General features: G+C 44.4%; 2 protein-coding genes across 3 annotated transcripts in view; both read left to right on the top strand.

Annotated features, from left to right (window-relative positions):
• LOC100465237 (rho GTPase-activating protein 11A) overlaps nt 1-7,381 on the top strand; it is a 25,239-nt gene extending 17,858 nt beyond the window's left edge. The window contains exons 10-13 of the mRNA XM_034661202.1: nt 214-343; nt 1,363-1,471; nt 3,520-3,658; nt 4,048-7,381. Of these exons, the coding sequence (XP_034517093.1) occupies nt 214-343; nt 1,363-1,471; nt 3,520-3,658; nt 4,048-5,615 (1,946 nt within the window). The 3' untranslated portion in view covers nt 5,616-7,381. The remainder of the gene's footprint in view (nt 1-213; nt 344-1,362; nt 1,472-3,519; nt 3,659-4,047) is intronic.
• Nucleotides 7,382-9,040: 1,659 nt separating this feature from the next.
• The window catches only part of SCG5 (secretogranin V), a 59,628-nt gene continuing 42,418 nt past the window's right edge, over nt 9,041-26,250 (top strand). For both annotated transcript variants that reach the window (XM_011223154.3, XM_002917806.4), the window contains exons 1-2: nt 9,041-9,168; nt 10,599-10,831. In XM_011223154.3, coding sequence (XP_011221456.2) covers nt 10,606-10,831 — 226 coding nt within the window. In that variant the 5' untranslated portion in view covers nt 9,041-9,168; nt 10,599-10,605. The remainder of the gene's footprint in view (nt 9,169-10,598; nt 10,832-26,250) is intronic.

Here is a 26,250-nt window from a genome sequence, read left to right on the forward strand (position 1 = left end):
CAGCGAGAGGGAACACAAGCAGGGGGAGTGGGAGAGGAAGAAGCAGGCTCCCAGTGGAGCAAGGAACCTGATGCGGGGCTCTATCCCAGGACTCTGGGATCACGCCCTGAGCCACCCAGGCGCCTGGGAAATTAAGACTTTAATTGCTATTAATATTTTATACTTTGAAAAGGAAGTATGGGTGGTATGTTACATGTGTTTATATTTTTATAGTTCCCTTTGATACAAGCCCAGAAGGATCATCTCAGAGTTCACTCTCTCCTGTAGCCATCAGTGGGAACCATTTGATCAGTACAGGAGTGCTAAGGCGTAGTAAGAGGATTGCAAGCAAAAAAGTTTGCAGGTAATAAATCCAGGACACTTCGTTTCACTGGATAAACATTTGGTATATATTTTGTTTGTCTTTCTGCTGAGAATCATATTTGAGTCATAATTTTTAAAAAATTCCTTCTGCCTTTATTGTCTTATCAATCAGTTGCCCTTTATATATCCTCCAGAGAATGATGTCTTTTTTTTTTTTTAATCATGGGTCATTTTATTTATATATGGCTCGAAATTTTCCAAAATGTGTATGAGACAGATTATAAAAATTCCAAATAATAAAATGGTATATGTAAAATTTCAGAATCAGGGAAAATATAAATTAGAATAGAAAACCAAGATGAGAAGAGAAAGTATAAATAGATGTTCAGACCATTAAGTCTTTCCCAAGTACTAATGTGTACTAAAGTACAGAATTAACTCTGGGCTTCCTAGCAACCCAAAAGAAAATGGGAAAATGTTTGATTACAAAATATCCCTTCATCAAAGAATGATTTCTAGTTTGAGTCCACTTTGCGTGCTTAAAATTGCTATTGTATGTTAATGTGTATAATTTTTTAATTTCCCATTAATTTAAAGGCTAGTCTTTTTTTTTTCTTTAAAAAAGAAAGATTTATCTATTTGAGGGGGAGGGGCAGAGTGAGAGAGAGAATCCTCAAGCAGACTCCCCGCTGAGCGTGGAGCCAGACATGGGTCTCAATCCCGGGACCATGAGATCATGACCTGAGCTGAAAGCAGGAGTCAGACTCTCAACAGACTGAGCCAACCCAGGCGCCCCAAGGCTAGTCTAGTCTAATGAGTCTGGTTTATAAGTGACTAACGCTTGTGATAAACAGGAGAGGCCATTTTATATACAAATATAATGTGTTCGTATATGGTATCTTAAAGCTTAACTGATTTTAGAAAATTATTACTCTGTTTAATTACTAGCGATATAATTTGCTCTGGACTTTCACATTGCATTTTGCAAGAATGCCTCCAGTTTTTATGCTAACTTTTTTTTTTTTTAATGCTGACATTTTTAATCCCATGCTTTTTTAGGGTGGAATCAGGAAAAGCAGGCTGCTTCTCTCCTAAGATCAGTCGTAAAGAAAAGGTCCGAAGATCTCTTCGTTTGAAATTTAGTCTGGGGAAAAGTAGCAAAGACATAGTAAGTGTCTTTCACCATTTCACTGATGTTTATATTAGCATAAAGCTGTAGACTTGATGGTAAAAGACACTCTCAACCCTGCCTCTCCAGCTACTGTCCCGTTCTCTACTCCCCTTCATACCAAACTCTTACACATGAATTGATATCTATCAGTCCCTCCTTTTCTGTTCTGCTTAAATCGATTCCATTAAGGCTTTCATCCCCAACACTCAATGCAACTGCTCTCAAGATAACCCATGAATTCAGTGGTGCTCAAACCAGTGGACAAATAACAGTCCTTGTTAGACTTGACTTGTCAACAGTATTTGACCAGGCTAGTCGCTTGTTCCTCTTTGGCATACTTCCTTCCTTGCGTCAGGGGCACTGATTTTCTTCCTTCTTCACTGGTTACTTTCCTAATTCCTTTACATCGGAGTGCCCGAAGCTTTGTCCTTGGATTTCCCTCTTCTCTTTCTACACTCATGCAAGGTGCTCATTAGCTTTAAACATCATGTATTTATTTAAGACATCCAAGTTTGTATCTCTTGCCCAAAATACTGTCCTGAACAACTTGACAGTTTCTTAACACCTGCTTATTTGACTTCTTTACTTGATGTCCATCCAATAGACATCTCAGGCACAACCTGTCCCAAATACAGCTTGCAAGATGCATTTCTTCACTGCTGCTATTTTTCCACTCCTCCCCCTCTCCGCCAACCACATCCCCACCTACAGTCTTCACCATCTCAGCTATGGCAACTCATTCTTCTAGTCTCTTAGGCCTAAAAGCACGTAGGCATTCTCGACTCCTCGCTTCCTCACATGCCCTGTGTAAACCATTAGGGACTCTTATGTCTCCTCTGCTTTTAGAGCATATCCAGACTGACCAATTCTCACTGGTACTACCTTTCTAATAGTCTATAAATTCTGTCCTCTCCAACTTGGATTACTGCAACAAGCTCCTACTAGCAGGTCTGCCTGCTCCTGCCTTGCTGCAGTACTACAGCCAAAACGATCCTGTTAAATCCCAAGTAAAGTCCTGTCACTCCTCTGCCCCTGCTCAGAATCCTCCAGTGACTCCTCATTTTCCTCCGAAAAAAAGATAATGTTTACATGTACCTCTCCACAGAACTGGAACCAGCCGGCCTCTCCGAGCCCTCCTCTCACCACTCCCTCTTGCTCCCTCAGCTTCTTGCCTCCTTGCTCTCTGTCAAATATGCCAGACCTGGTTTCAGCCTTGGACACTGCCCCGGCCTTTCTTCTCCCTGGGATAACGTTCTTTCCCCTTTTATCTTCATGGCTCTCTCACATTTTTCTTTACTCACAAATCATCTTCTGATCAGTCTGTTTAAAATGATACACCCGCCCCCCCCCCCATAGCCTTCTTACCCTGCTCTGCTTTTCTCCATAGCATTTCTCACCTTGTGTATTGTATAATATTGTATAATTTACTGGTTTTCTTGTCCTCGAAATCTCCCCATCTAGAATGTAAATTCTGAGGGTAAGCATTTGGTCTGTTTGTTTTGTTCTGTTCATTCACTGTTGTGAGCAGGTCCTAGCACAGAGTCATCACAAAAGAAATTATTTTAGTTAATATGTGAGGCTGTTTTTATTTTAGATCATAAAATATCAAGTATTAGCCAAGTCACATGCTTACAGTTTTTATCAACATGCATGCAAGTATCTTTGTGTTTGGTATGAAATTGTTTTTTTAATTTTATATACCTTTTTCTTTCTTCTTCTTTTTTTTTTTTTTTAAAGATTTTATTATTTATTCGACAGAGATAGAGACAGCCAGTGAGAGAGGGAACACAAGCAGGGGGAGTGGGAGAGGAAGAAGCAGGCTCACAGCAAAGGAGCCTGATGTGGGGCTCAATCCCATAATGCCAGGATCACCCTGAGCCGAAGGCAGACGCTCAACCGCTGTGCCACCCCGGCGCCCCTTATATACCTTTTTCTATCAGCTGTAGAGGATTTTGATAACTACAAAAATTTACTTTGTTTTAATATTTGAATTAACTAGGTTTATTTCTTAACCAATATATTTTCAATTTTTCTTTTCTGTGCAGAATGGGTGTTCTGGTGTTGACAGATATGAAAATGTTGGTCGACGACTTGCAAATCAACAAAGTTTAAAAAATAGGATCGAGTCTGTAAAAACAGGTCTGCTTTTTAGCCCAGATATTGAGGAAAGATTAACAAAGAAAGGTATAGTTACATCATATTGTTAGTTTTACCTGAAAAGCCTACTTTCATTGCTTTTCTGGCTTTCTTGAGATATAATTGGATATAATTGACATGTAAGCTTCAGTTATTTTATTGTAAAATATATTAATTTACTGCTCTAGAAATTAAAAATTCATGTTTGAATAGTGAAAATATTTGAATTGGTGTTGTATTTTTGTCCGAACAGCTGGAAGACATACAAAATATAAATACAAAAATGTTTGACATTTTTATATTAAAAATTATTTTTAACACAAATCCTTAATTTATTGAAATTTAATGCTTAATACCTTTATCTGCCGTGTGTTTGAATAATATTTCAAATATGTTTCAAATAAAGTGATTAAAAAGACTGAACTGCTTTATTTTAGGTTCAAAAAAGATCAGTAAGTCTGAGGAAAACTTACTAACCCCAGAGCGTCTAGATGGAACAAGTTACCGGATGTCTTGGACAGGACCTAGTAGTTCCAGTTTTCAAGAAAGAGCTGCAAATGAAGCTTCTCCGATCAACGGAAATCTTGAGGTGGAAAACTCTTTGGAGCCTGATACTACGGTTGAGAAGTCCCCTGTTAGTTCATATGAATTCACCCCTACTAACATACACGATAAGCATAATAACAATGTAACTGGAAGCTCTCTTAGTGGGGATGAAAATAACTCGACCACGGAGACTTTGGTGAAAATTCAGAAAGCATTTTCTGAATCTGGAAGTAATCTTCATGCCTTGGTAAATCACAGGCAGTCATCAATAACTAATGTGGGGAAACTAAAGCTAAATGAAACATCTTCTATAGAATATAGCCCAGAGAAAAATCTATTTGAAACTAATGATTTGACTGTGATAGAATCAAATGAACATCAAACTACAACAGATGAAAATAGTTTTTCAGAACAAGACATCTCACATCAAACTCAAAAATTGGATAGAGAAGCAATTATAACATGTTACTCAGCTCATACGATTGAACATGAGAAAAGCATCCATTCAAATATACCTAGAGATCATTCAGTCAAGCCAGAATTGCCTAGTGATGAACACATAAAGAAACCGCAGTCCCCAAGGGATAAACTAAATCCTCTATTAAAGGAGAGTGAGAATATGATTGAAGAGAACTTACTGAAATGTGCAGCTTCTAGGGAGCATGAAGCTGACACCTCCACTTCAGGGCAGATTACAGGTGATATAACAAACTTGCCAAGACCAAGGCCTGTGAGAATCGTTCAGCAGCAGTCACTGGTGGAAACCTGCCATACAGCCGGCTCCGAAAGCTTACAAACGACAGAACACGGGAGGGTGTCAGACCACATACAGTGGTTTAACAGGCTTTCTCTCAATGAACCAAATAGGACCAAAGTTAGGTCACCTCTTAAGTTTCAGCGTACACCTGTCCGTCAGTCTGTCAGAAGGATTAACTCTTTGTTGGAGTACAGCAGACAACCTGTAAGGCACAAATTGGAAGGTCTTGGTGATGCTGCTTCTCCCCTGGTTAAATCAGTGAGCTGTGACAGTGCTCTTTCCTCTGCTATAGAAAGTACATCAAAAGATTCCTTGATGTCATGTACCAAATCAGGTCCTAAGGAACAGAAGGTTACAGCATGTGAAGTGCCATATGATGCAATTTCAAAATCAGGCATGGAGTTAACTTACAAGTCTTTCTCAAAGGTGAGGAGGCACCCAGACTCAAAGAATGCTTCTCTTGGGTCTACCAGAGTTTGTAAACAGGAAGTAGTATCCGATGGCCAAATTAAGGTTCCCTTGGATGACCTGACAAATCATGACATATTAAAATCTGTTGTAAATAATAATATGGGTCCTGGGATAAATACCAGAGTCCTTAGGAAACCGTCAGAAAAAGAAAGGGTCTGGTATAAAGGTTCTCCAAAAAATCCTATTGGCAAAGCTCAGCTACTACCAACGAGTAAGCCTGTAGACTTGTAATTGATAGATATTAATACTTGTTAATGTAAATAAAATCAGCGGTTGGCAATAGGACTGGCAGGATAATCTGCATGTTAGTTTGTTAGCTCAGGAAGATTAAGTCATAGATTATAATTTCACCTCACAAGCAACTTGAATTCTTATGCTTGTATAAATGGACTATTTTGTTTTTCTTAATTATGGCAGTATTTAAACTTGTGATCTCTTAAAGTAGAGGTTACACTTTTTGAAAGAAATTGTCTGGGTTTGTGAGAAATTGATTTTTGATAACTGTATGAATTTTATATTAAGTGTGATAGGAAGAGTGGAACGAGTTGTCTATTTCCTGTTACTCCTCCTAAGTCGAGAAGGTTTCTACAAGGAATTTCTAACATGTAAAGGGAAGAGATAAGCCTTACAAATCTTATTTCTTCAATTACATTGATATTTATGGTTTTTGCCAAAATCCCTAAAAATTGCTTCAATAGAATCTTAATCCTTTATTCCTATTTGGGGCAGAGTAATTAGGTTTTTATTGTCTGTAGTTGGGTACAGTGTGCTCACTTGGCCTAAGAATAATGGCTGAAGCAGAATGACTCAAGTGTGCTCTTACAGAATGATGCTGCAGAAATAATTGATGACTTTGAGCCATACTATGTGTTTAAAGTTAATTTGCACAAATACATTTGTAGCTGTTTTGTCTGACATAGAATTTAAAATTATTTAAGGAGGAATAATTAAGCTTGGAAATTTTTAATCAAGGTGATTTCTTGTATGTACACACTTGATTTTATAATTTGAAATAGTTGCTGTACCTCTGTACTTTAACTTGGATTCTTAACTTTTGATTCTTATAAAAGCCTGTGATGGTTTTTTTCTGGTGTGTAAATGTTATTTATTTAGCATAGACATTAAAGGTAATCTTCTGGAAAATGACTGGCCTGAATCTCTGATGAAACTCAAAGTACCTTTTAGAATCTGACCCAAATTGTCAAGCAAATCTGTCTAAATATATATAATTTAAATTATTAGAAGTTACAAATGTTTAAGCAAAGAATAATGTCAACGGTGGTGGGTATTCTCAAGGCCTTAGAGGAAAGAATGTTGTAGGCAGAATGAAGCACTAAAGATAGTTTTGCAGGTCGGTTATTAGAATGCCACACTCAGATAGTGGAGCGGAATAGCATAGCATTGCACATCTGCTCAGAGCAGCCATGTTTACAGAGAAATTTAAAGTCATCAGGTGTCTGCTTTACCAAGTTCTACTTGATAGCAATACATCTGTTTTATTTCAAAGCTATTTCCTATTTCTATATTACCTAGGAATCACCTCTTTCTCACTACTAGTAAGAATTTGACTTACATCAAAACTGAAAACCTTTAGTTATAAATACCATGTTTTATGACATCAAAATAGGTTTGTGATATAAACTGGATATGCATTTTGGGTGTTTATGATATTTCTGATAGCAAGTGGAGATAGAAAACACTCATGAACTCTGAAATATATGTTGTCTGATTCAAAGCAATTGTTTAAACTTCACCTCCCCTCTGGATGAATGTTTAAAAATGTACTAACGTCATTTTATATCCATTGGTATGGGTCAAGTGTTGAATTGCAAGACCAGTAGGAAGGCACAGGAGGTTAACTGTACAATTACCTAAATTAGTGGCTTTTCTGAGATTAATAACAGGGAAAGATATTTATTTAAAAAAAAAAACCTACCCTGGGGCGCCTGGGTGGCTCGGTCAGTTAAGCGTCTGCCTTCAGCTGGGGTCGTGATCCCAGGGTCCTGGGATCAAGTCCCACATCAGGCTCCTTGCAGAGCAGGAAACCTGCTTCTCCCTCTGCCTGCCATCACCCCTGTTTGTGCTCGCTTTCTCTCTCTCTCGACAAATAAATTCTTAAAAAAAAAACCTACCTACATGTCACTCTCATTTTTGTTAGCCGAAAGCTAACAGTATAGGAGGACCTATGAGGATGAGTATCTTGGAGTCAGGAAAGTGAAATTTTAGAATTAATCTCTCTTCATTTTTTATAAAATAAAGATGAGAATATCTGGTCAAATGATGTGTGAACATACTTAACACAAGTATGGACTTGGGCACTACAAGGATTACTTTCACTTCTTTCAAGCATAAATAAAGATCTTATACAAATTTGTTTACTGAGCAACAAACACTACGATTATATAGGACTTAAATTAGGCTGCCTGGCAACATTTTATAATCACTGAGAATTTAATACTGGTGTTTGATTATGAAGTCCAGGATATATAGGTTTTTAAAATACCAAGATTCATATGAAACAAACCTTTTGGAATATTTCAATTTCCATTCAACATCAAAGCAGTAAATTGTCATGGCTTCTCTATCCAAGCACAAAATGAAGATAACAGTAAAAACAATGTTAAGATAAAATTCTGAACTGAAAAACTAAAGTATGTGTAAATAATATTAAACGCCAGCATGGTCTTTGAGCCTAAAACCGGTAATAGTCCATATTTGTCCTGTGGATTTAGCATGCACTGAAACAAAAAGCTGGAAACGAGCATCCGTGGAAGAAAAGACACAGGAAGGAGGCTTGACTTTAAACCAAAAGGCCATGTGTCTTGTGAATGAGTTTCGTGGACCCCTCTTCATTGCATAAGATGCCATAGCTGAGCGTGGGTTTGCTGCATACAGCTAGGGTAAAGGGATCTGGATTCTAGCCTCATAAAGCTACTCTCTGGCCCCCGGGGTACTTTATTCAGTCTTGAGAGAAATGTGCCATGCTCTGTTTTATGGTTTTACATCTGAATTTTGTATTTGGACTAGATTCACATGTTCAAGGCCGTTCCATAAATCTTTAACAAAAAATTCTGGGTCTACCTGGATAAATTTCTGCAATGTGCAGGGAGTTCAATTTCTCTTCGGGCCAAAGAAATCTTACTTGATAGTTGGTCTGCAAGTTTAGAAATAACACTCAGAACTAATGTTCCTAGAGATTTTCACGTGTTTTTGGTATATCACTTCGAACAGAAGTTTCCAACATCTTGTATTAAATATCGCCAGTTTTTCCGCTCAGTGAAAGGGCTCCTGAAAACACCCTTATGATGTGCCCGATCACTACCATGGTTGAAAAGTCTTAGGACCTCTTCATCTTTTGTTTCTCCTACCATTGCCCCCTTCTTCAAGCTAGAAGACTTAAAAACAGAAACACAAAAAAACAAAAACCTGGAAGGTGGCAAAACTAAAGATGTGGTATTTGGGGCGAGGGGCAGAAGTGGCGATCTGGCACACTGATTAGAGAAAAGATGAATTACTTGCACGGGGGTCGATAGGTAAAAGAGTGTCCTAGACACGTGTACGTGGAATGCGTAGGTTGGACGCTGCGTGCTCAGGGCAGGAGGCACGAGCATCTGAGTCGCGTTCCCGGGGCCTCGGAGCTAGGCGGCCTCCACCTGCTGGAGGAGCGGTGGGGGCGGAGCTAAGATGAGGAGGGAGGTGACGCACGCGCGATACGGATCACCCGGCTCACCGCTGGACCCCCGCCCAGGCCCAGACCGCAGTGGAATCCTCCGGCGGCCGCTGGGTGAGTCCTGCGTAGATGCCCGCTCGACCCCCTGAAGCCCACCCGAGACGCGCGGGTTTTACGGGATGGGGAGGGGAGGGCGCGTCCTGTTGAAATCCTTGAGCTGGAGGCTGGGGGCAGACAATGAGTGGGGATTTGGAGGCTCGGTTGTGAATACGAGGGAAAGAGTCCCGAGGGAGGAAATGAGGTGGCCCATCAGATCAGAACGGTGCTGGCCAGGGGTTTAAATGAAACAAAGGCATCCTGCATTCACAGCAGGCCAGGGGAAAAGGCCAGCCTTTTACGTCAGAATTGCAGGCTTTTCTATCTCAGCAATTTGGGGAGCAAGGTTTCATATGTAGGGGTGGTTGGAAAAATCCTTGCCTTTACAGAGAAAAAAATGGGGGTTTTGAGTATTGCAGTTTCAAGGAAGAAGATGCATCCCCCTGCCCCCTCCATGGAAGAATGGTCAGGAGGAGGGTTCACACAGCCGTTTCCTGAAGCCTGAAGCGTTGGTCTGAAACAGGTTGGGCAGCTGCAGAGGGAAGCTGCATGAATATTTGTCCCCTTGTTCTGCAGGCTTCTGGTTCCACAGAAGCCAACGTTTAAGACAGGTTGACTCCCTGGAGTTGTTTTCTCCCTCTCCTCTCATCATGACCACTCTTAAAGTTCTCACCTCTAGAACCGTGAGACAATGTTGCCAGCATCATCTGGATAGTATGGGGGCCCTGCCCGGCCTTGTGCTGACGCTTGCAACAACCCATATAGCACAGATGCTTTCCTCACGCGCTTTTTGCAGACCAAGCGGAGGCGTTTGCCCAGGATCACTCAGCCAGTATGTGGGGGAGCTAGGTTGCCTCTTCTCGCCTACCAGACTGCAGGGCAGGCCTGAGCTGGCTGTGTTTTCATTCCCTGCAGGATCTCAAATGGATTGGATGTCTGCTGAGCTACGATGTTCCCTTCCACTGCTCCTGACCCTGCTGTGCTTTTTTACCATTTGTGTCTTTCTGACTCCTTCCTCGGAACCTCTTTTCTCCGCTGAGACTGGGAAAATTCCCGATGTGCCTCTCCCTCTCTCAAAATTGAAGCAAGTTCTTGTTGTTGGTTTGCTTGCTTTACTAAGAGAGGAGACGGTGGTGGGGTCAGGGGTAATGAAGCACTTTCAGGGAGCTGCAAGGAGAGAAAAAGGAGTGAGAAGGGACATTCCTGGCTAGTCTTCCCAAGGCTCCCACGTGCAGAAGGAATTGGCTATCTCGGGTTGTTTTGTTTCTTTAATACCATTCCACAGCAGATGTTCTGCCTAGACTGGACACTTAAGGCAAGAGCAAACCCCTAGGGATTTTCATTGCAGCCCCATTGGGTGGGTGGTCCTTGAATCACCCACTTGCGTGATGGAGCATCGCAGTCCCTGACTGTGGCCAATCAATACATGTTTGGTCTTTTTTCTGCAGGTTAAAAATGGCGTCTGTGATGGTTTCTACCATGCTCTCCGGCCTAGTATTTTGGCTGACATTTGGATGGACCCCAGCATCTGCTTATAGCCCGAGGACCCCCGACCGGGTCTCAGAAACAGACATCCAGAGGCTGCTCCACGGCGTTATGGAGCAGCTGGGCATTGCCAGACCACGGGTAGAGTATCCTGCTCACCAGGCCATGAATCTTGTGGGCCCACAGAGCATCGAAGGTATTTACCGTATTCTCCCAGTTTGACGTTTCCAGTTGTACTTAAAATAACGCATGCGAACAAACTTTATTTCCTCCCTCCGTTTCCCATTTCTTCTTACTCTACACAGTGTATACCTGCATGCCTCCACAGAAGAGCGTAAGTAGCAGGAGAACAGGGACCTTATCCATCAACTCACAGCTGTAGCCCTAGCACCTCGCCCAAAGTCTGGAGCATTAGTGTTTGTGTGAATGGAGGAGCATCTAACATTATCCCAAAAGAAAGATTAGAGCCCAGACCCCGCATCTTCTCCCATACTGATCTTTAGGAAATTGGGTCTTGTGGCTCTCTCTTTGAGTCATGGCCAACCAGTATTTGTAAAAAAAAAAAAAAAAAATCTTTAAAATGCAGGACCTATCGGAACTGACTTGATTCTTCGGGATGATGTCATATAAACACAAAGAGAGCTGAAAGAGGTACTGACATTGAGTTTATGTCAAAAAATGTTTTTGAAATATTTTTAATTATAGCAAATGTTAATGAAATTCTTTTAGTGTGGCAAGATCATTTCCCCCCAGAATTCTTTTTTAAGTTTCTGGCAATGTCACTGTAATTCTTTTATTAAAAAAGCAGTACTTTGTTGTTTAACGATTTATTGATAGAGAGGATCTGAATCCCATTCTTACGAGTCGGTGACAAGCAGGTGCCTTATTTCCACGCCTCGCTTTGTATCCTCTCTGGTTCTGTACGATCTCTCTCCAGTGAGGGGGAGCCCTACAGCAGTAGCATGGTTAATTTAGGTTCACTGCAAGGGAGCACCCCAGATCTTCACCCATGTGAGTGGGTCCTGAGGAAAAATGTGAATTCTTTCCGAGTTTTGTCAAAATACATAATGAGCAAATGGTATTCTGTACGGATTGATGATGCATCATTTTGCCTGAGTCTGTGATTTCCTAAAAATGCTATCTGCCCTGGAGGCCTGTAGATGCCACGGATGTTGTTGATAAACGATTCTCATTTCTGTCTTGCTACCCATCGTGGTAAGCCCTTGAGTAAAGCTGGCTCTGTGGGCTTGTTGTCTGTTTAGGTTGGCATTGGATGTCAGGCATGGATTAGCAGAGAATTTGCATCAGCAAGCATGCACACCTAGCACGGGGCTTAAAAATCAGAACAAATCATGCCACCCCCTTAGGAAGAATCTCAGTCCTTCCCGGCACCTGCCACCTGTCGCTCCGAGCACACTTATCCATTTCAGACCAGCTTTTCCAAGACAGTAAATACCTGCCCTTTTAGCACAGTAAGGGCTTGATGAGTCACCCAGCTGTCGTCATGGAGAAAGCTTTCCGAGTTTCCATTAATACCTGACGTCTGATCATCTGTGTGGAAGAGAAATAGCAGCTCCAAAGCTTGTGTTTTTCCAGAACCTCGTTTTCTTTACTCAGTATCCAATTATGTAGCCCCCACTCCATGCCAGCCCTGGTGCAGGGACTGGGACAACTGTCCTAAATGAATCTCGGGCTAGGGGCGGGAGGTGGAGAGAGGTTACCACGGTACACCATGCATGGCAGGTTTCTGGGGAGATGTCCAGAAAAACTGCTGTCATGGAAGCAAAGAATAGGAGTAATTTGTTCTGCTTGGGAGTGGGTGGGCGTGGCTCCAAGGAAATTCTTTGGAGAAGCAACATCTGACTTGGGTTTTGAAGTCTGAGTTGGAATTCAGCAGGGAGTGATACCAAAGGAAAAGGCATGGAGCTTTGAAAGAGCAGGACAATTAGGACAATTCAGAATGAAGAATTCTGTTTCCATTAGGATCCGCTGGGATGATGGGAGGTCATGGCCGTGTTAGGTCACCTCTCCAAGGGTCTGTGCAAGGGATGAAGATTGGCTTGTGTTTGAGTTTTCTATTACGCTATGACACATTACCACAAATTTAGCATCTTGCCACAATGCCCACTTATTGTCTCACGGTTCCTTTGGTCAAGAGTCTGGCGTGGGTTTGCTGGGCCCTGTGCTCAGCCTCATCGGGCTGCAGTTGATGTGTTGGCAGGAGCTTGGGGTCGTCAACAAGTAAGGTTGTTGGCGGAGTTCAGTTTCTTGCTGCTGTAGGACTGGGGTCCTTTCTTGCTGGCTGCCAGCCAGGGTCCCTCTCAGCTCGTAGAGGCCATGCCAGGTCGTCAGCCACAGGGCCCTCGTGCAACAGGGCCATTTGCTGCTTCAGAGCCAGAGGGAGACTCTCCCTTTAGTCTCCTGCTTGTAACGATGGGAGTGGCCATCCCATCACCTTTGTCATTTAACAAGTGTGTGCGGTCCCATTATATTCAGAGGTCTCACCCACACTCAGAAGCAGAGGGTTATGCAGGGTGGCAGTCCTGGGGGTCGGGGTTATTTTAGGATTCTGCCTATTACAGCTTGGATGAAAGCTAATAGGAACTAGTCCAAAGACTATGGGGGAAAAAAGAAACAAAATAAGAAGGCTGGCTTTTTCCCAGTCCCGGACGTTGGCACTTAATTTGTTAGGTGATTTCATATTTATTCATGTGAGTATAGCATCGGTTCAATTCCATTTGTTTGCATTGTCTCTGCTCATTTACTCCTGCTAATTACCAGGCTTCTGACAGATATGTGTAGTATCTTTTATATCCCTTCCAACAGTTATTGTAGGATTTTATTATGAAGGACCAAGTTAGAAGAGGGTTTTTTTTTTTCTGATTTTTATAGAAAGAATAGACATAACACGTGTATTCTGGTGTGAATTTTAACACACGTTTAACATAGACTGTTGGCAAAGACACCTGAATTTCAGTGCCAGCTCCATCATTTACTAGTGATGTGACGTTGAGCAAATTACTTAACTTCTCTAAGCTTTGGTTTAGCGTGGGGATAGGATTTGAATTTACTGCCTGACTTTGAATTTATTACCTGTGAGCAGGTAATATTCCAGTTCAAAAAAAAGTGTTTGCATGCATAATTGCACTACTGCGAAATCATTTTTGAATGAATCATCACCACACTTGAGGTGACTATCACTGGACTCTAAGTCCCTTGCAGGAAGGGCTGTTTATTATCTAATAAATGGCACATTGGAGAAAATTTCCCTTAGTTTATCTGTTCTGATTAATCTTATGATACTCAGATTAATCTCATTAGTGACACTATATATTAGCTCTCAAACACAGGGTTATAAACTAGCCTTTTACTATAGGATATAGGATCAGTAAAAATTACCATTGGGTCACTGTGGTCATATATCCCATTAGAAAACTTTCCCTCCTTTAATCTCATACCCCTTGTAGTTATTGTACCATTTTTTTGCTGCCTTTCCCAGCATCTGTTCACCATGTACTGATGGTGCTTGCCCACCTCCCATTCTCTCCTAGTGCGTGGTAGTCTGCCGTCCCTGCCCATTGTTTGTTAGATCAACAAGTATTTCTTGATTGCCAGGCACTGTTTTAGGTACCAGGGAAAGAAACATGAACCTCAAAGATTGGCAGACAAGAGAGATATAGTCTCTAAACAAACAGATAGTAAAATATATAGTAAATGAAATGATTATAAGTGCTCTAAAAATATAAAGCAGAGGAGGAAGATGGAGGAAACAACTTAAAATAGGGGTGGGGGCTCCTTCCTGGGAAGATAAGCCAAGCTCTGAGAGTTGGAGAGTGGGCTGTGTGATACGTAGAGAAAGATGTCCCAGGCAGACAGCTGCCCATGCAAAAGCAAGGAGGCTAGTGTGGCTGGAGCCCAAGACCCAGGAGGGTGGTTGGAAGGACACTGGATGACAGCAGGAAGGGGAGGGTGCGACTGGGCACGTGCGGACTAATCTCCTTACAGGGTCTTTGACTTGTCCTCTGAGTATGTATCCTTGAAAAGGATCATTCCAGCTGCTGTATTGAAAATCTTCCTAAGGGGAGGGAGGACTGGAATAGGGGAACTCATTTAAGAGGCTTCTGTAATAATTCAGGAGAGAGATGTAGTGAGAAATGGGCAGATTGTGGATGGAGGCAGGAACTGAAAGAGGAGTCAGGGGTGATACCAAGATTTTGGCCTGACGAACTGAAAAGGAGCCCTTTCCTCCAAGAGGATTACACTGAGCCTGTCCGGGGGAGAGTTCAAGTTCAATTTCCCACAGGTTAATTTTGAGATGCCTTGGACAGTTCTTGTCAGGGCCAGCCACTCTCCTGCCAAATTTACCGACGTTCTACCTTCATCCTATTCAACCTCGGCAGCATTCGGCGCACTTGACCTTCTTAAAACCCTTTTCTTCCTTGGTTTTTGCACCAGGATGGCACACTGTTGGCTTTCCTCCTTTCCCTTTTCCCCACTAACTGTTTTCTTCCCAGCCTCCTTGGCAGTGTTCTCCTGCTGTTCGAATGGCAGCTTTTCCTTGTTTCAGTTCTGCAGGGCTCGGTGCTGGCTCTCGTGCTTTTATTCTTCTCAATTCTCTGTCGAGAGGATTTCATTTCTTCTCTTGACTCCAAATGCTATTTCTTTGCTGATGACACCCAACATTTGTATCTTCAACCCAAACTTGTTTTCTTGTACATCTCGAGCCTTCTGTGAATTGCTAAATTACCACGTCAATCCTGATCTCTCCACCGCCACCTTCCGCAACCTGTTTATATCAGTCTTTTCTGTCTAAAGGAATAGTGCCACCACTTAGCCCTGCATACAGGCTAAAAATTTGCAATAATGCTCCATGTCTCCATTCCATGTCAGACCCAAATTATTATCAATTTATTTCATTTCTGTTTCTAAACTACACCTGTATTTGCCTGTCCTCTCTCTTCTCTGGCTCTACTCCAGACAGCCTGGTTCAAGATACCATTGTGCCTGGCATGAATTTATGAAATTGTCTGTTAGAAACCACATCACTTCAACTTTTTGTTTCTTTCAAATTGTTCTCCACAGGAAAGGCAGAGTTAAACTTTTAAAATAAAAATTTAAGTCCCGTCAGTGTCACTCTCCCGGGTTAAGATTCAATCTGTGGCTTCCCATTGCACCTGGGTTAAAAAGAACACTTCCTGCCGCGTCCTGCAAAGATCCACAGCCGCTGCACACCCAAACCTCTCTCTAACGCCCGCTCCCGCCCTGCCTCCCTTCAGCCCTGGTCACACCAGTGGGCTCACTCCAGCTTCACGCCGTCTGATCTTCCCACTCTGCGTCACCTACCTTCCTCTTCGGTCTCGTTTCAGAGTCGCCTATCAGAGAGGGCTGCCTGGACCGCACTGCTCTGAGTAGCCCCCATTCTCTGTCACAGTGTCCTTTTGGGTTTTTTTTTTTTTTTAACCCTGATAGCATCTTTTTAAATTTATAATTAGTGTCTGTTTCCTTGCTCATTGTCTGTCTCCCCACTGGAATGTAAGCTCCATGAGACTGTTTTATTTACTGCTTGACACCCAGACACAGAGTAGGCACACAGTAAATATTTGAAGGATGAATATATACATACCATCAGGGGAAAAAAAATATCTAGCAGCAACAGGTAAGTAAATACTATTTGACACCTGGATCTCTTGAGGCTTTTCTTCTTTCAGTTCGAGGCAGGTATTTCATTTCTAGTCTGTGTTTTAAAAAAAAATTTGCCTAGGAGTGTTTTTGCCCAGAGCTCAGTGATGTGTGCTGAGCAAAAGGTCCGTTTCCTCTGATGGTGACTGATGAGTGTGGCGCAAGGTTGGGGCCCTTTGTATTCCCGCCTGTTGAGACTCTGCAGTTCCAGCACTGAACCAGCAGGGGGCCAACGAGACTCGCCAGGTATCAGAGGATTCCCAAAACTTGGTAACCAGCCTCCTGGTTAATTGCTAATTGTTAGGTCGTCACTGGGGAGGAAGCATTTGCCAAAAAGCATCCAAGAGCATTGGCGGTTATTTTTTATTCTCTCCATAGGCACCTTAAACATGACTTGGTAAGGAGCATCTCTCAAACACAGGTGTTCTTAGCCCAGAGCAAAATGAAAAAACACAAAGACAAACNCCCACCTCCCATTCTCTCCTAGTGCGTGGTAGTCTGCCGTCCCTGCCCATTGTTTGTTAGATCAACAAGTATTTCTTGATTGCCAGGCACTGTTTTAGGTACCAGGGAAAGAAACATGAACCTCAAAGATTGGCAGGACAAGAGAGATATAGTCTCTAAACAAACAGATAAGTAAAATATATAGTAAATGAAATGATTATAAGTGCTCTAAAAATATAAAGCAGAGGAGGAAGATGGAGGAAACAACTTAAAATAGGGGTGGGGGCTCCTTCCTGGGAAGATAAGCCAAGCTCTGAGAGTTGGAGAGTGGGCTGTGTGATACGTAGAGAAAGATGTCCCAGGCAGACAGCTGCCCATGCAAAAGCAAGGAGGCTAGTGTGGCTGGAGCCCAAGACCCAGGAGGGTGGTTGGAAGGACACTGGATGACAGCAGGAAGGGGAGGGTGCGACTGGGCACGTGCGGACTAATCTCCTTACAGGGTCTTTGACTTGTCCTCTGAGTATGTATCCTTGAAAAGGATCATTCCAGCTGCTGTATTGAAAATCTTCCTAAGGGGAGGGAGGACTGGAATAGGGGAACTCATTTAAGAGGCTTCTGTAATAATTCAGGAGAGAGATGTAGTGAGAAATGGGCAGATTGTGGATGGAGGCAGGAACTGAAAGAGGAGTCAGGGGTGATACCAAGATTTTGGCCTGAGGAACTGAAAAGGAGCCCTTTCCTCCAAGAGGATTACACTGAGCCTGTCCGGGGGAGAGTTCAAGTTCAATTTCCCACAGGTTAATTTTGAGATGCCTTGGACAGTTCTTGTCAGGGCCAGCCACTCTCCTGCCAAATTTACCGACGTTCTACCTTCATCCTATTCAACCTCGGCAGCATTCGGCGCACTTGACCTTCTTAAAACCCTTTTCTTCCTTGGTTTTTGCACCAGGATGGCACACTGTTGGCTTTCCTCCTTTCCCTTTTCCCCACTAACTGTTTTCTTCCCAGCCTCCTTGGCAGTGTTCTCCTGCTGTTCGAATGGCAGCTTTTCCTTGTTTCAGTTCTGCAGGGCTCGGTGCTGGCTCTCGTGCTTTTATTCTTCTCAATTCTCTGTCGAGAGGATTTCATTTCTTCTCTTGACTCCAAATGCTATTTCTTTGCTGATGACACCCAACATTTGTATCTTCAACCCAAACTTGTTTCTTGTACATCTCGAGCCTTCTGTGAATTGCTAAATTACCACGTCAATCCTGATCTCTCCACCGCCACCTTCCACAACCTGTTTATATCAGTCTTTTCTGTCTAAAGGAATAGTGCCACCACTTAGCCCTGCATACAGGCTAAAAATTTGCAATAATGCTCCATGTCTCCATTCCATGTCAGACCCAAATTATTAGCAATTTATTTCATTTCTGTTTCTAAACTACACCTGTATTTGCCTGTCCTCTCTCTTCTCTGGCTCTACTCCAGACAGCCTGGTTCAAGATACCATTGTGCCTGGCATGAATTTATGAAATTGTCTGTTAGAAACCACATCACTTCAACTTTTTGTTTCTTTCAAATTGTTCTCCACAGGAAAGGCAGAGTTAAACTTTTAAAATAAAAATTTAAGTCCCGTCAGTGTCACTCTCCCGGGTTAAGATTCAATCTGTGGCTTCCCATTGCACCTGGGTTAAAAAGAACACTTCCTGCCGCGTCCTGCAAAGATCCACAGCCGCTGCACACCCAAACCTCTCTCTAACGCCCGCTCCCGCCCTGCCTCCCTTCAGCCCTGGTCACACCAGTGGGCTCACTCCAGCTTCACGCCGTCTGATCTTCCCACTCTGCGTCACCTACCTTCCTCTTCGGTCTCGTTTCAGAGTCGCCTATCAGAGAGGGCTGCCTGGACCGCACTGCTCTGAGTAGCCCCCATTCTCTGTCACAGTGTCCTTTTGGGTTTTTTTTTTTTTTTAACCCTGATAGCATCTTTTTAAATTTATAATTAGTGTCTGTTTCCTTGCTCATTGTCTGTCTCCCCACTGGAATGTAAGCTCCATGAGACTGTTTTATTTACTGCTTGACACCCAGACACAGAGTAGGCACACAGTAAATATTTGAAGGATGAATATATACATACCATCAGGGGAGAAAAAATATCTAGCAGCAACAGGTAAGTAAATACTATTTGACACCTGGATCTCTTGAGGCTTTTCTTCTTTCAGTTCGAGGCAGGTATTTCATTTCTAGTCTGTGTTTTAAAAAAAAATTTGCCTAGGAGTGTTTTTGCCCAGAGCTCAGTGATGTGTGCTGAGCAAAAGGTCCGTTTCCTCTGATGGTGACTGATGAGTGTGGCGCAAGGTTGGGGCCCTTTGTATTCTCGCCTGTTGAGACTCTGCAGTTCCAGCACTGAACCAGCAGGGGGCCAACGAGACTCGCCAGGTATCAGAGGATTCCCAAAACTTGGTAACCAGCCTCCTGGTTAATTGCTAATTGTTAGGTTGTCACTGGGGAGGAAGCATTTGCCAAAAAGCATCCAAGAGCATTGGCGGTTATTTTTTATTCTCTCCATAGGCACCTTAAACATGACTTGGTAAGGAGCATCTCTCAAACACAGGTGTTCTTAGCCCAGAGCAAAATGAAAAAACACAAAGACAAACGGGGACCAGCTTGTGGTTTTATAGAGAAGAGAACACGGGGGCTGAGGCTTGGTCATACTGTTCACGAGCTGTGTGTGTGACCTTGGCAACTTCTCCGAGCCTGCGTTTTCTCCTACGTCAAGTGGGGCTTTAAGCCCACTCGCACGTGGGCATTCGGCTGGTGCTGTTAGAAACCGCACAGGCCTGCCTCCTCTCACTTGGTGGCTTACGAATACCCCATTTTCAGGCTTTCATGGCTTTCCCCTGGTAGGATTTCTGATGACTCCTCCCGTCAGTGGTACCGTTCAGACAGACGTCAGCGCCCTTCGGCTGTGCCATCTTCCCCCAAGCCCAAAGTTGCTCACCAGTCCCTGTGACCTACCTGAATGGCAGCTGTGGTTCTCTTGTCCCCAGAAACAAGTAAAGCCACCAGCCGGCAGAGGTGATTCAGAAAGCCATTTGCCAGGGGACAGAGACTCTCGGGAGTCAGGAGTGCTTCTGCCCGCTGACGCTAATATTGGCCTTGGGTGAACCCAACCAGAAAATGTGCTTTGGTTTTCAGAATGTTAACAGCCTCAGGTCAAAGAGGATCTCCTCAGAGCCACCGGTTTATTTTCCCCACAATTCTAGGCCGCCAGATGCCTAGCTCTGTGATAACACCAGACAACAAACCACTGGATAGAAATTTATAAACACTGGCGTTATGGTTTCGAATAATTTTAAAGCTGTATTGCCAAGCATAAAAATACCAAAATTCTTTTTTACAACACTCGCTTTTGTACCTCAGTTTTTTCATTTCAAAATAAAGAGAACCAAGATTGTTTTCTTAATAAATATCAAGGAGAGAAAGAGTCCTTTGTAGGGTAAAGCCTATTTGAAGGGGGAAGATCCTAAGTGGCCTTAGCCAGCCTGTGGCCTCTGTAAAGGACTGCAGTGCCTCCATCTTGCCACAGGGGGGCAGCAGTTGCTTCCCATTTGAAGGTTGGAGGGGAGCGTGACTTCAACATTGAGCAGCGCTGGGGCCTCAGTTTCTGGCTGGCCTCCCTGCAGTTGGAGGAAAAAATGGGGCTGACTCTTGACCCAGATATCCTGACTAAAATCCTCCGAAGCTTCCCCATCCTGGGGGAGCCAGTGAGAGCAATGGGTTGGCTCTTTGAGGAGGCCAAGGCCTCCAGTCTGGCCCATGTCCTTTGGGGTTCCATTCAGCCCACCCTCAACTCATATCCCTAAAAAGTCCCTGGATGATTTCCAATTTCTCATCTTGGTCAATTGCACGGATAGTGAAAAATTCAAAAAGAGAAGGGGAAGGTTTGGAATTTTTGGGTGTGGGGGAGATGTGGAGGCAGGACAGGAAGATGAAAATAATGGGTTATTTTTGTGTTGTGGGGCATCCAGGGGCAGGTGTCCAGGAGGCACGTAGCTGTATATGATGCAGGAGAGATACTGGGGCGAAGGGAGAGATGTCATGATCATCCCCATGGTTGTGGTGGATGATGCTGTAGGGATGGGGGAGGTGACCCTGGATGAGGGTCAGGGAGGAAGAGCAGAGCACCTAAGAAAAAGGCCTGGAAGACTCCTACAGGAGGGCCAGGTAGAAGAACCTGCAGGGGAAACAGAACGATTGGCCAGAGAGCACCAGAATGATGACATGCACAGAAGACAAGGAAAGAGTGTCTCAAGAATGGGCAGTGGTCCCCATGGTAAAAATCTGCAGAGAGGTCACCTGAAACTAGGGCCTTCGGGTGTAAAGCGCTCAGTGGGTGGAGAAGCAGCAACGTTGCCTGCGCCCCTGGCAGAAACCATGGGGCAGGAGACAGGGAAGATGGCCCAGGAGGTCAGGTGAGGGGAAGAAGACTGAGTAATCCTTCTGGAAGGAATGGGAGGGGAGGGGCCTAGCTGAAGAAGGTTTCGCTTAGGTTATAGTGTTGGGATGGAGAGATCTGAACTTGTTCAAGTGCCGATTGGCTGGCACCAGTGGAGAGGGAGCGCGAAAGACGGGGCACAAAGAGCAGATAACTGAGGCGTTAAAGCTCCTGGGCACGTGGGAGGGGATGAGACTCGGAGCACAGGTGGCCCGAGTCTGGCCCTTCCTCTGCTGGGAAGAGAGGGAGGAGGCAGAGGGGCATCGTGGTGCGGCACAGTTTGGAGGTTTCGGTCTCAGTACTTGTGGTCACTCATGCTCAGAATTAAAATAAGAATACAAGGACACACAGTTGTCTCCCCAAATCTCTGTTCTTCGCCGTCTTACATAACCCATACTCCTCACCTAGATGGTTACTGCTGTCTTGAAATATCGGGTAAGTTTAACTCTTTACGAATTGTATTAGAAAACTCAGTTTTCCTACTGCGTCTCTCCTTTCCTGTCCCACTGCTACCACACTCACAACGCGTCCGACCCCACGTGTGTGTGTTGGGGGGTTCCCTACAGCAGGCCACGCTGGGACACCGGCTGGATACTCTGCAGTTTAACTCAATTCTGACACTACCCCTCTGGGTGTGTCCGCTCCCCCGGGGTGAAGGGCTCAGTCCCACGAGGCTCCCCCGTCCAGATGCCTGTCCCAAGTCCAGCTCATCACCTGTGCTTCTGACTGCCTGGCTATAAATCTGAGCTTCCCCCCCCACCTCCTTGTTTGTTGTACTGATTTGCTGAAGCTGCTCACAGGACTCAGGGAAACACTTACGCTTTGCCAATTTATGAAAGGATATGATAAGGAGCGAGAGGAACAGCCAGATAAAGAGATCCCTAGGGTAAGTTCTGGGAGGTCCCTGGCAAAGGAGCTTCTGTCCCCGTGGAGTTGGGGTGCATCACCCTCCCCGTGTGGATGTGTTCACCAACCTGGAAGTTCCCTGAACCCCGTATTTTTGGGGTTTTGTGGAGGCTTCATGACATAAGCAGGATCCATCATTAACTCTATTTTCAGCCCTCAGCTCTCTCAAGAGAATGGGGGCAGGGCTGAAAATCCCAAGCTTCTAATCACGCTTCCGTCTTTCCAATGGCCAGCCCTCATCTAAGAGCCACCCAGGAACTCCCCCAGTCACTTCATTCGAACAAAGTACCCTCCTGCCACCCAGGAAATTACAAGGATTTCCGGAGCCCTGTGTCAGAAACCAGAATCAAAGACCAAATACTAGAACAAAAGATGCTCTTGGTACCCTTATCACTCAAGAACTTACAAGGATTTCAGGAGCTCTGTGCCAGGAACGAGGGCAAAGGCCAATATGCATTTTCTATTATCTTGCGTGAGTATATAATCTAACTGCTAGTTATTTACTAATTATATTACAGCAAGTTTGCTCTTATATTATAAAATCCCTATATAACTTGTAAGATATAATTCAAGATGAAAAGAGAGTGTTATCTTGTCTAGTTTCTTTTTTGATTAATATAATAAATGTTTCAGGGGCACCTGGCTGATGCAGTCGGTTGAGCAACCGACTCTTGGTTTCGGCTCAGGTCATGATCTCAGGGTCATGGGATCGAGCCTTGCGTTGGGCTCCACACTCAGTGCAGAGTCTGCTTAAGACCCTCTCTCCCTCTCCCTGTGCCTCCCCCTTCATACGTGCCTGTTCTCTCTCTAAAATCAATAAATCTTTAAAAATAGATAATAAATATTGGGGTGACTTAGTGGGTTAGGCATCTGTCTTTGGCTAGGGTTGTGATCCCGGGGTCCTGGGAATGCCCCGAGTCAGACTCCCTGCTCAGTAGGGGGTCTGCTTCTCCCTCTCCCTCTGCCCCTCTCCCACTCGTGCGCTGTCTCAAATAAATGAATAAAATCATATATATGTGTATATATATATGTATAATGTATATATATATAATATATATATTATATATATAAAAGAAGTGTTTCAGTGAGGCATTAACCAACAGAAATATTGAGCTGTTGGGGAATGTCGTATGTGTATTTTATGTGACTTTGCAACAGTGCAATATAAAAAATTAGTACACCTTCACTGCATACACACCGTGAGAAGGGATGTGAATCCCCACAGAGTAACAGTCTGTCAAGAGTCACAATTTCAGAGTAGTAGGCTTGGTCTTTGGACACAGTGCTTATTGCATTTTAGCTGATAAGCAGAAAGGGTCCGTGTCCTTGGGCAGGATTGTTCTTGAGTTCTGTGAATTCTGAATCACGTTGACACCTTCAGTTCATCCCTTACGTAAAATGTGACTGTCCTCTAAAGGCAGAGAGGGACACAGAAAACGAGGTTCCGTTTACTGGATGACCGCTGCTAAATGGTGCCCTGGCCGTCTGGCTCCAGGACCCTCGCTGTGAAGTGCTCACTGCCATACAGGTCGGAACCTACGTGAGGCTGAGCCTCCGTGCATTTTCGTGGAATTCCGTGGAAGTCAGATGTGTTAGGGTTTTCCAGAGGATCAGAACAGATGGTGCGCGTGTGTGTGTGTTTATGAGTGAATTATAAATTCTAGATAGATCTCTATATGTGTGTATGTATAGAGAGAGACAGATTCAGGTGAAAGAGTTGGCTTCTGCCATTGGGGCTGGCCAGTCTGAAATCTGCAGGGCTGACCTGCACCCTGGAGACCCAGAGGAGAGCTGATGTTGGGACCTTGAGTCTGAAGGCATCCAGAGGCAGAATTCTGTCCTCTTGAGGTGACCTCATTCCTTTAAGGCCTTGGACTGGTTGGGTGAGTCCCTTCCATCTTATGGAAGATGGCTGCTTTACACAACGTCGACTGATTTCGTGGTCAACCATGTCTAAAAAAGACCTTCACAATACCATGCATGTAACATCTGTCTTGGTATTTGACTGCGCAGCTGGGCACTAGAGCCTAGCCAAGCTGACAGGTTAAATGAACCATCGAGCCAGCATGGAGAGTGACACGGTAACACCGTTGTACCAGCTGCGGGTTCCTAAGGAAAACGATTATAATCCACGTACAAACAATACTGTGGTTCTGGATATGTCTGTTAGATTCTGGATCTCAGGTTATCTTCCTGTGCAGTCTTGTGCTTACCCCTCACTATCGCTTGCTTGAGATGGGCAAGGGGGGCACATATTCCTTGTCACGTTTTGTAGACATAGAAAGACAAACTCCAAGAAATGACTTACCTGGGAATACAGCTAGTATTTGCATGTGGGCTCACAGCTCGAGCAGGATCCTGTATTCTTTTTTTTTTTTTTTAAGATTTTATTTATTTGCCAGAGAGCGAAAGCAGGAGAGTGCATAAGCAGGGGGAGCGGCAGGCAGAGGGGGAAACAGACTCCCCACTGAGCAGGGAGCCTGATGCAGGGCTCCATCCCGGGACCCTGAGATCATGACCTGAGTCGAGGGCCGACGCTTAACTGGCCGAGCCACCCAGGTGCCCCAGGATCCTGGTGTTCCGTTCTGTTCTGTCCAGCACAGCGTGTAGCTTCTCAGGCTCCTGGATTAAAGGTATAGATGTGGACAGGGTTGATCTTAGACCAGATGGTGAAATACGTTTATCTTTAAGGGTGATCCCTGCTCATGGGCTCCCTGTGTATCTTTCTTTGAATTTGGTGCTTGTAGGCGTTTACGATGAGGTGCTGCTCGCCTTCCTCCCCGACTGTAAGATCCACAAGAACACACATGATGTCTGCCTGCTTTTGTATCTGCAGGGCCTGGACGGGGCCTGGCACATAACAGACGCCCACCCACCGGATATTTGCTGAAATCACCTTGCTCTGTTTGCTCCTTTGAAACATTGACCTCCGAGACTCCGGCAAGGGAAATGAGTGTTATTTCCGTCATGATCTTTCTGTAATACAACCTGTGAGCGCACTTGGAGCCACCCTCACAATCCTAAATTCACTGGCTTTTCAAATACCTACTCACTTGGGACCCCAGCTCCCCACAAAATGCCTCAAATATTTCTTGCGATCCCAGAGCACAGAGTGTGCATGATCCGGAACATCCGGAATGGATGCGCTGCCGCGGGCAGTTACCCTTTTCCCCTTCTCCTTCTCCTTATCTCCTTCCCCTGGCCACCACCAAGGCCACCAGCCACAGAGTGGTCGCAGCCTCAGGGAGTTCTGTTGGCGTGTGTCAGGCAGCGAGGCAGGGGGAGATCCCTCAGTGTGCCTCGTGCCCCTAAATCCTAGAGACTTTTCAGGAAAACAGCTTTCCCTTTTATTCCTCACTGTTCATGCTTTTCATAGGGTTCACACGAGAGGTCGGGCAGGGAGAGAAATCTGAGCGTTAGACAGCGTGAGGGCTAAGAATCCCGCCCTTCCCGCTGACCGCAGAGGCCTGACTTACTCCTGCCTCGGCCTGGGGAAGCCAGGACCGTCTTTCCTTCAGTAGGAGCTCTTTCCTCAGGAGGCTTCTCAGGTCCTCATGCAAAATCAGCTTGTGGCAGGTGTCCTCCTAGATGTGCTGTTCTTCCTGAAGCCTAGAGGAGGTTCAAGCCAGGCCCTTGTTTCCCATCACCTGAGACATGCCGTCTGGGCAAAGGGTGACACAACCAGGGGCTTGCTGAGTCACCAGGGAAGCCAAGTGAACCATGTTCCGGAGGTAATTGACCAAAGTGGCTCACACACATGGAGAAAATGGAATAGTAGGAACTAATATTTTACGGTTGGCAAAAATACTCTCCAGGACTCTGTCTCATCTGATAGCACCTTCATAGTGGTGAGAAAAGTCGAAAGGTGCCCACAGTCACACAGCCTGAGCTTTCCGAGGTGGTTGGCAAGCCAGCCGTGTTAGGTTGGAATGCCGTCTCTCCCAGCTGCTGTCTTCTGTCCCCGTAGACGTGTATGATCCCGTGACACTCAGCCAAGAAGCTATGATAATGCTGCGAGTCGTGGTAAACCACATGCGGATTTAGGCAGATGGTGTTTCAGGGACACGAAGCTTCAGGAAGCAAATTTTTTTTTCTTTTTTTTTTTTTTT

This window comes from Ailuropoda melanoleuca, chromosome 5, assembly GCF_002007445.2.
Source record: "Ailuropoda melanoleuca isolate Jingjing chromosome 5, ASM200744v2, whole genome shotgun sequence".
Classification (NCBI taxonomy): domain Eukaryota; kingdom Metazoa; phylum Chordata; class Mammalia; order Carnivora; family Ursidae; genus Ailuropoda; species Ailuropoda melanoleuca.